The sequence below is a fragment of the Schistocerca gregaria genome, chromosome 3 (assembly GCF_023897955.1).
Source record: "Schistocerca gregaria isolate iqSchGreg1 chromosome 3, iqSchGreg1.2, whole genome shotgun sequence".
In the NCBI taxonomy this organism is placed as follows: domain Eukaryota; kingdom Metazoa; phylum Arthropoda; class Insecta; order Orthoptera; family Acrididae; genus Schistocerca; species Schistocerca gregaria.
Genome location: NC_064922.1, coordinates 520204690 through 520215355, shown reverse-complemented (window position 1 = coordinate 520215355; position 10666 = coordinate 520204690). Strand labels below are relative to the sequence as shown.

The 10666-nt window shown below is 37.2% G+C and overlaps 1 protein-coding gene across 1 annotated transcript in view; it reads right to left on the bottom strand.

The window, feature by feature from the left end:
* The window catches only part of LOC126354111 (uncharacterized), a 47355-nt gene that overhangs the window by 22206 nt on the left and 14483 nt on the right, over positions 1 to 10666 (bottom strand). Inside the window, exon 5 of the mRNA XM_050003504.1 lies at positions 7448 to 7724. Within this exon, the coding sequence (XP_049859461.1) occupies positions 7448 to 7724 (277 nt within the window). The remainder of the gene's footprint in view (positions 1 to 7447; positions 7725 to 10666) is intronic.

The following is a 10666-nucleotide window of genomic DNA, read 5'->3' as shown; positions in this document are numbered from 1 at the left end:
AACAGCTGAAAGCAGCAAGATGGTGACATTTAGAAGTTAATAGAAGCTGTGGTCCCCTGTTACAAGAAAGTAATTAATATTTATGATATTCTATGTGGGCTAATCAGTTTTAATCACACCCTGTTTTGTTGGTACACCACAATATGTAATTACCAAGTAAGCATACATTTTAATTGTTTCAGTTTCCATCAAGATCCTTGGTTTAATTACTGCCTATAGAAGGCTCTATACCTACATGTAATGATATTGGCATGTCAACTAGTCTCTATCAACACTTTTGAAATGGTCTTTATATGAAATTGTCTGATTCTCTGCTTGTTGTTATTGTTGTGGTCTTCAGTCCTGAGACTGGTTTGATGCAACTCTTCATGTTACTCTATCCTGTGCAAGCTTCTTGATCTCCCAGTACTTACTGCAACCAACATCCTTCTGAATCTTCTTAGTGTATTCATCTCTTGGTCTCCCCCTACGATTTTTACCCTCCACACTGCCCTCCAATGCTAAATTTGTGATCCCTTGATGCCTCAGAACATGTCCTACCAACCGGTCCCGTCTTCTTCTCAAGTTGTGCCACAAACTCCTCTTCTCCCCAATTCTATTCAATACCTCCTCATTAGTTATGTGATCTACCCATCTAATCTTCAGCATTCTTCTGTAGCACCACATTTCAAAAGCTTCTAATCTCTTCTTGTCCAAATTATTTATCATCACTGTTTCACTTTCATACATGGCTAAACTCCATACAAATACTTTCAGAAATGACTTCCTGACACCTAAATCTATACTCGATGTTAAATTCCTCTTCTTCAGAAACGCTTTCCTTTCCATTGCCAGTCTACATTTTATATCCTCTCTACTTCGACCATCATCAGTTATTTTGCTCCCCAAATAGCAAAACTCCTTTACTGCTTTAAGTGTCTCATTTCCTAATTTAATTCCCCTAACATCACCTAACTTAATTCGACTACATTCCATTGTCCTTGTTTTGCTTTTGTTTATGTTCATCTGATACCCTCCTTTCAAGACACTGTCAATTCCGTTCTACTGCTCTTCCAAGTCCTTTGCTGTCTGACAGAATTACGTCATTGGTGAACCTCAGTATTTATTTCTCCTCCATGGATTTTAATAACTACCTCGAATTTTTCTTTTGTTTCGTTTACTGCTTGCTCAACATACAGACTGAATAACATAGGAGAGAATCTAGAACCCTGTCTCACTCCCTTCCCAACCACTGTTTCCCTCTCATGCCCCTCGACTCGTAACTGCCTTCTGGTTTCTGTACAAATTGTAAATAGCCTTTCGCTCCCTGTATTTTACCCCTCCCACCTTTAGAATTTTAAAGAGAGTATTCCAGTCAACATTGTCAAAAGCTTTCGCTAAGTCCACAAATGCTAGAAACGTAGGTTTGCCTTTCCTTAATCTATTTTCTAAGATAAGTCGTAGGGCCAGTATTGCCTCACGTGTTCCAACATTTCTACAGAATCTAAACTAATCTTCCCCGAGGTCGGCTTCTACCAGTTTTTCCATTCGTCTTTAAAGAATTCGCGTTAGTATTTTGCAGCTGTGACTTATTAAACTGATAGTTCGGTAATTTTCACATCTGTCGACACATGCTTTCTTTGGGATTGGAATTATTGTGTTTCCTTCTCTCCCTTTTCCTACTCTCGAATTCCAGTCACTCATGACTATTAAATTTTTGTCTCCCTTCACTACCTGAATAATTTCTTTTATCTCATCATACATTTCATCAATTTCTTCCTGATCTGCAGAGCTAGTTGGCATATAAACTTTTACTACTGTAGTGGGCATGGGCTTCGTGTCTATCTTGGCCACAATAATGCGTTCACTATGCTGTTTGTAGTAGCTTACCTGCACTCCTACTTTTTTTTTTATTCATTATTAAACGTACTCTGTTTAAGTTCCTTTATCTTGTGATGTAAAGAAGTATCAGAGATAATTGCGTGTCACCATTTTCATAATTTCTTCCTCTGTACAATCACAATGGCATGCTGTTTTCTCAGTCAAAAACAAAGGTGAAAACAGCAACCCAAACAATAGCACAGCAGCAAATGTACATAGGATGAACATTAGAAAACAACTGAGGACTTGGGAGGAAACTGCATATTAATGCCCGTGCCGACAATATTAATAATAACCTCAGACTTTTAGCAGATTATGCAGTTATGTATAATGAGCACTGTCTCAAAGAAGTTGCATCTTGATACGATTTCAAAGTGGTGCAATGATTGGCAACTTGCTTTAAATGTTCAGAAATTTAAAATTGTGCACTTCACAAAACAAAAAAACTTGGTACCCTATAATTGTATTATCAATGGGTCACAGCTGGAGTTGGAAAACTTGTACAAGTAACTGAACTTAACACTTTGTAGGGATATGAAATGAAATGGTCATTATGATCATTCAGTTTACTGACAGAATACTGGTAAGTGCAGTCAGTCTACAAAGGAGCTTGTTTTCAAATCACTTGTGCAATCCATTCTAGAATATTGCTGTATGGGACCCATATCAAATAGGTGTAATAGAGGATATTGAACATATACAAAGAACGGCAGTGTGAATGGTCACAGGTTTGTCTTACCTGTGAGTGTCACAGAGATGCTGATGAAACTAAACTGACAGGCCCATGAAGATGGATGTAAACTATCCGGGGAAAGTCTTCTAACAACGTCCCAACAATCGGCTTTAAATTATGGCTCTAGGAAAAACCAACAACCCCCTACAAATCGCTCACACAGGGGTTCTGAGGACAAGTTTATAATAATTACATCATGCACAGAATCATTCAATCTATCATTCTTACAGCACCCAACATGGAGCAGGAAGAAATCCAGTAACTGGTACAATGGGATGTACCCTCAGCCATGCATTTCCCGGTGGTTTGCAGAGTATAGATGTATATGTAAATATTTGGCTACTTTGACACTCTTTCTGCCTTGTGCGTTAACACATCCGAAGTATACAGAGACATGAGTGGCCGCCCACCCATCTGATCGTGTTGGGTGCACAAAGATGTTAGCAAGTGGGCAAACATACACATCTACAGCACCTGATGGAACGAAAAATAGCATGCACAGATGTGTACAAATCACCTGGGAATGGTAGCAGCGGTACAATGAAATCACCAGCCTACTGCAATTTTGAGGTATTTATTCTTTTCGAGGTATTTGTTATACATTTGATGTCTATTGCTTTGTGTAGGCCAACATTGATTTACCCATTCCTCTTTGACATCCTGTGAGTCTTCTAATGATGAACTCATGGCGTATCCATGTTTCACAGCCCCAAGTTATTACCGGTAGTAAAAACTGGTCAAATTTTTCAGCTCATCAACAATTTAAGACTTGAAACCTGAAAGTATCTTCTGCAAGCTTGTCAGCCCAATTTAATAGGTCAAAATTTTCTGGTTTTAAGTCTCCTTTCCTATTTACAAGTTGAGTCAAATAAAATTGACATATTCTTCAAAGATAACTTCAAGTCTATCCTTCATCGAGGTTATACTGACCAACAGACTTACATATCAATGTAGGCAAGTGTTACTGCAATGTAGGCAAGTGCTACTGTATGGCAAATATTGACAATATTCTCTGCTGTTGAATGGGGATCCTAATGGAGCACAATAGAACATGTGCAAACACAATATTATATATCAGTAGATGGCTTCGTGAGAGCTAGGTTTTCATCGCAGTTGTAAAATTTCGAACACATCAACAAACTGAAAAGTGAAAATATTGTACAAATCACGTAAGTACCAATAATGTAATAATGGGAAAACAAATTGCTGCAAAAGTTTATATAATATACAATTGTTACTCACAATTTACTACAAATTATGTTATGCACAACACTAGTAGACTTCCTAAAATTATCAATGTTAAACCATTCAACACCTAAATACTGAATGAAATTAGGAGGAACATGTTCTGTATGAGGATATTCCTTTCAAAAGTTCTAAGGACAATCAAAGTAAGAATTTTTTGTGGCCCACACAAACATTCAAACACACTATAGAAGGGTTCTTTGTAAGTGCGGTTAATTTCCATTAAAGAGGGGAACAATTTTGTTGCACCTTCATGGTTGATAAACTTGATTATTCTAAGGATTATATAAAGAATTTTAACAATGGACAGCATACAGTTAATTGCTAACAGCTGTCTTAATCTGTCGGTGTGTTGACTGTGACTGAAAATGGAGGAAACCAAGTATTGTGCTATTATTAAACATTTTCCTTTGACAGGTTGGACTGCTGCACACATCAAAACAAAATTGGATGAAATTCACATGGACTCTGCACCATCATTGAAGACCATTTACTTTTGGATAAATGAATTTAAATGTGGTCAGACAACCACTGAAGACTAAGCATGCTCTGGCTGCCAACAGAGGTCACCACAAAGAAAACCACAGACCAATTCCATGATATGGTAATGCAAGACCATTGAGTAAAAATTCATAAGAATGCTGAGATTGCAGGCATCTCTAGTGAGTGCACAGTAAGCTACACAGAGAATAGGCTAAGAAGAAGCTGGGTGTAAGGTGAATGCCGCAATTGCTCACTGTTGACAAACCGCACATCCAGCACAACATTTCCACGCAATGTCTGGCGATATTTAATCATAATACGGAAGACTTTTTGTGATCATTTGTAACTGTTGATGAAACCTGTATTTATCATTACTCACCAGAGTCAATACAGCAGTCAAAACAATGGACAAAGACTGTTGAAAGTGCACCAGATAAGACAAAGACCATTTTGGCAGTTGGTAAGGTTATGGCCACTGATTTTTTGGGGTTCTCAAGGAATAACCTATACAGATCACTTGGGAAAAGCAGAACCATAACTGGACCCTGTTATGCTTCACTGTTGGATCTTTTAAACTTGAGTTAGCCAAAGAAAGACCAAGGTTGATATGCACAAATGTACTCTCATCACGATAATGCACAAACCCACACATCATAGATAACAATGGACAAAATGCATAAGCTGAGCTTTGAATTGGTACCTCATCCACCCTCATCCATCCATAGCCCAAAGTGACTTCTTCCTGTTCTGTAACTTGAAACTTTGGCTTGCTGAGAAGAAATTTTCATCAAACGAGAACGTGAGTGGCACTCAACGAGTATTTGAAATAACATGTTTTTCCAATGGAATGAAAAAGCTGAATGATCACTGGTATATATGTATATATGCCTCAAAGGACACTACGTCGAGGAGTAAGATGAGTTGTTTATGGAACGGACTTTCTTTTAGCGGACTTATCAGGTCAATGGAGGTATCTGATCCCATCCACAGGCATTGACCCGTTAAGAGTCTGTGTGACATCATAATGGCGCGGAGTTCAGTTTATGAGTGAGTTGTGTTTGTAGATGTCATCTTGTTGCAGCTGGTGGTGTCCTCTAGTCATGTGTGCATGGCCGCATGTTATGTGGTGTATTGGGTTCATTTGGGTGTTGGTGCTTGAGATGTGCATTTATCGGTTGTAACTGTTACAGAAGAATGGAAATTGGTTTCGTTGAGGTAAGAATGAAGTTTCTGTTGAGTTTATGTTATTGCGGTGTCATTTGCTGTTATTAGTTTGCTGTTTGTCACGCAGTAAGTCATTTAATTCAATTTGAGGCTTCTTTTGTTAGGTATGGATATGACTTTCAAGTTTAATAGTGCATGTCTGCGGGCTGAAATAGGGGACAACATGTTGTCTGTCATTCAGTTTCTGCAACTTTTTGGCCTTGGGGCAAGACAGTAAAATGCAGTGTATGCTAGTAAAATATGCGGTTGGCCCGAGTTTCTGCATCTCTGAACAGGGACTGTTGGTGGTGGTGGTTTTTTTTTTTTTTAGGGGGCTGGAAGGTTGGGTGGGCGGGGGTGTTGGTCGGTTGTGAGTTTGTTCTGTGTGTGTGTGTGTGTGTGTGTGTGTTATGATGTTTTTATTTTGTGGTATCGACAATTGCAGTTGAGCTATGTAAGTAAAGAGAAGTGATCAATTCATGTTAATATTGAGAGTGTAGCAGAATTTGGGAATTTTGTGGTGTTTTTATGTCGACGTCTCGTGTGGTTTGCGATCATGGTGTGTGTCCGTATATGTTTATATTTCCACCCAAAGACCCCCAATTTCCTGCGCTGATCCCATTAGTTTATATTTTTGGACGGAGGTGTGTTTGTTGTTTTTATATGTATTTTCATGTTTGTTGTCGTGTTTATGTACTGACGTCATAGACGCCATATTGGAGATGTTGAGAATGGTTGTTTCTGCCATATTGGTGACGTCATGGGTCAAAGCAGACAGTTGGAATCTGATGCTTCGGTAATACAGACTTATCAAACCGCCCTCTTACATCAAGATACAAATCAGCCTTATCCACTCAATGAAAGAAGATGGCTCGAACAATAAAATATCACTGAGTAGAACTTATAATTGGAACTTTCTGGCAAATGTGACTTCCAACAAAGGGAAAACAAGAAATCTGCTTATATGTGTTAATAAATATGAAAAAAGTTTGTTCATTTAGTCAAATTTTTAATACTTTCTACACTAGCATTCCAAAGATTAACCCTGTAGCACCTCCAACTCAAACCAGGAAATCAGAGTACTCGCAAGACTCAACTTCCATATGTGGCAGCCAACAATGCAATTTGTACTTGTAGAGTGATGTACAGTACTATGCATCAGAAATTGACATTAATGACAAATACAAATCATCTAACAATATGGTTGAAAATTTAATGATTTGAACCAGAGATGGTATATTTATGGAAGGACACTTTGAAAAAATGTGCCTCATTAACTTACTTATTGACCTACCAATCTGTAATTGAAAACACTGTCATTGTTTTCCTATTATTCTCCTGAGATCAGATAATGTCTACTATCTTCAGAGTTGAAAATAATGATGTCTTGCTGCAATAAACACATTTTTTATGTGCAGGAGTTCCAATTTCAGGAAAAGAAAATTCCCTGTTATAGCTGATCCACCCAATGATGGTACAAATTCTGTACATTTTAAAAGGCATACATAATGTTTAGACCATATTAAGCCCCAATATGGTCCACAAATGGTTGACAAATTGAGAGTAAACCATTAGAAGTCCAAAAATGCCCTCTAACATATTTCCAAACACTCAATGTTGTCAGTTGTAAGGACAGCTGGACTTATTCCAGCTCATTTACGTACAAAGTTATTAAACAGCGTTTGCACTGATTAAGCATTCCCAAAATCATCCCTGCAAGTTAAAAATTGACTTATGTATATAAGTTAATGATTGTATTTCACTGGTTGCTATAATAATATCCAACAGGTAAATTTGTTATGCACTGGCAATGTAAACTGAAAGAACATTATAAAAATGTGTACTTTTAATATTAACAGAAAATTCAAATCAGTCAACATGTAACACCCATACAACACATTTTAAGAGAGTGTAATAACTTGCCTAGCGATGTTAGATGCTTCAAGGGCTCAACTTTAGGTCCACAATAGGTGAAAGCTGGCTTCCGTACAGAATCTGAACAATGCACTTTCTGGATAAGTTTCAGGGAACTTAAAACATTTGCAATATCATATAAACGTCGCGCTTTTGCTTTTAACTGCGTGCTCCCCATTCCCATTCCCACATGTAATGGAATAACATCCTCCATGTCACTTGCAGTTTCAGATTCCGATCCAGCCAACACAACTCTAGCAGCCACTTCCAAATTCACAAGGTCACCCTGCAGAATACATTACATATAATTTTAGATATACAAGAGACATCTGACCAATTTACCAAATAATAACTGTATGTAACACATTAAAGGTTAGCAGTGGTTGTAGTCAGCACCAACTGACGATATGCAAAACAAAATAAAACCCACTATATTCTTATATAAACCTTATAATCAGTAGTTCCCGATCCAAGTATTTTTTACAGAATTCCACAATACATTTTAATTATCTGTAAATTGTCAGGTTTAATTTAAAGTGGACAGCAGTGGATTTATTTATGAATTTTTTGTGCATAAAGACACCAGCAAAAATGATACACATAAATAAGCAACATAATGCAATAAATGGGTTATGTTAAAAGCAAAACAAGGTTTATCTTCATTCCTGCTTACTTCGACAAAGGATCCATTGATTTTTGCCCAACATAATATTACTGATACCATTAAGATATTAGACCTACAGTTTGAAAAATCTTTTATATGAAACTGCCATTTTTGTACATCTAAATATCATTCAAAATTTAAATTACTTCAATGAAAACTGCTATGTATCTTATGAAGTCAAAGAAACTGCTACATATACTTCCATGTAATTCACATTTCAGTTAGAAACTAAATGACTAATACTAATCACTAGTGCAGAAACACATACAGTTCAAGTGTTACTCATACATTTCTCGCACATTGTAATTTATGTTTAACACATCTGATTCTCTTTGATAAAGTTTCTCTTATTAAATCAACAACTCCTGATATGCTTGGAACAGTGGTTAGATTGTGGTGTCTATTTGACACTGAAGTAAGTAAGAAACTGAGAAACATCTCAGCTACACAAAGTTACAGAAGAAAATCAACTGTAGACCCACCACAGAAATTATTCTTGCCCTTCCCTGAAGTGATCAAGGGGAACAAGAAAATCCTCAACCAGAATGGCCTGAAAGGGATTTGAGCCACATCTCCCTGCCCCCTCTTCCCCAAATTAAAGAACAGTATCAGTTCATCACCTTGCTAGATACAAATACCAAATATAAATTACAAACCTTTCAATTAGTACAGTGATACAGTACATTACTGCAACACATTTAGAAGAGGAGCAGGACTTAAAAAGCCAAGAAGGAATGCAACTTTTGAAATGCATGCTATTTCTGTTATATAGTACCGTATGTTGGCAGCACTGAAATAGCACACTTCATCCGTTTTCTTTGTTGAAAGCAATGGAACACTTCATTATGGAACAGCGCATTGGCATAGTGAAAAGTTACAAATATAGGAAATATATTTGCAATTGCGAATATGGACAACCATTAGCTGTATAATAGAATGAAAACAATGAAAATTTGTGCCGGACCACGACTTGAACCCAGACTTCCCACTAATTGCAAATGGTAATTGGAGATTCCCAGAACCAGCATGCAATGAATTGTGAAAGAAGAACTGGATCTTTGAAACTATAAAATTTAGCTTACAGAAGAATGGAGGTTAAAGAATGACAAAAGCGCTGAGCGTTTGTCCAACGGGTGCCTGTAAAATAGAGCAGACAACAATTTTATCAAAAAGAATAATATTCACTGATGAGGACACTTTCTGTTGAATTGCTTAGTGACAAGCACATTGGAGGATTTGGGGCACAGAAAACTCTCAATTAAATATCAAAAAGCCATTACTTGTTAAAAGCAAGCGGTTTCCTGGCCGGGTATTTCTTGCAACAGTAACATGACTAGGCCATCCAGATCTTACAATGTGACTTCTTTCTGTGGAAGTATTTGAAATCTTGAGTCTATTCCAACAAACCAAAATTACTTCTAGAGGTCAAGGCTCAGATTAGACACGTAATTTCAGAGCTTGAGGTGCTAGTATACCACAATATACCATAAACTTATAGAAAATTTCATCAAAATAACAACAGTGTGCTTGCAGTCATAGAGGCCATTTGAGTAAGATCATATTGCATACATAATTGCAAGTAGCATACAGTGCAATCATATATAAATTACTTAACACGAATAAACCTTTATGTTATTAGGCACTCAAGAGTGTTTTTCTTTACAAGAGAAATTTGTATGTAATCAAAAACTAGCTTAAATTTATTGAGAAAACTGTGGCAAAGCCTAGTACCTCTAAAAAGGAAATCACAAGGGCCTCGTACAAAGTATCTGTGACTACTTCTTGAAAGTTTGGGTTGCTACTAAGTTGATGATACAGGACAAGCTCAAAGGAAACAACAAGAACAGTTCAAGAGTTGTAATGGACAGCTAAGCCCACTTGAACTTAGTAGCTGAAGGAATTTTCTTCCGAAAATGACATAAGAATATTTAGACAGGTACAACTGAAGTAAGTTCAGAAAACATTACTTTCATCTCTGTTTTGTATTGTACATACAAGCTGCAAAACAAGAGGGATTGTGTTCCAGAGGCGGGAACAGGAAGATTAAAGTTTAAAGGATTCATAGAGATCCTAGGAAGCTTTGGTCAAAGCTCAGTGTGCAACAGTCTTTTCATTGTGCCTGTCCAACTCTATATGTCATCTTTTTTATTAGCGTTCTATCCTTTTCATAAATGATGATATTCCAACCTGGATTTTCCATTGTTTTACTTTCAAATATTGGTACGTAGTCTGCATGAACTTCAGTTGTAGCCCAAACAGGTGTACAAACTTCAATACATATTTTGTTGACAGAGTACATAACTTCCCTTCAACTTCTTTGTCCTCGCGTGTCACTGTCAAATTCAGAAGGCCAACACTTGAAGTTTATGTCACAAGACGGCAAGGAATTTTACTGGGGAATGGTGGGTTGGGCAAACTAGAGACATAATGGGACAATATCACAGGGCGCAATTACCTTGCTCCTTGTCTCTGTCCAAAATACACATTGCAGTTGTTGTCCAGCATCTAGAACCATGTGTGCAAACATCCAGTGCAGCCATAGTACTTAGTTCTCTTGAAACGTT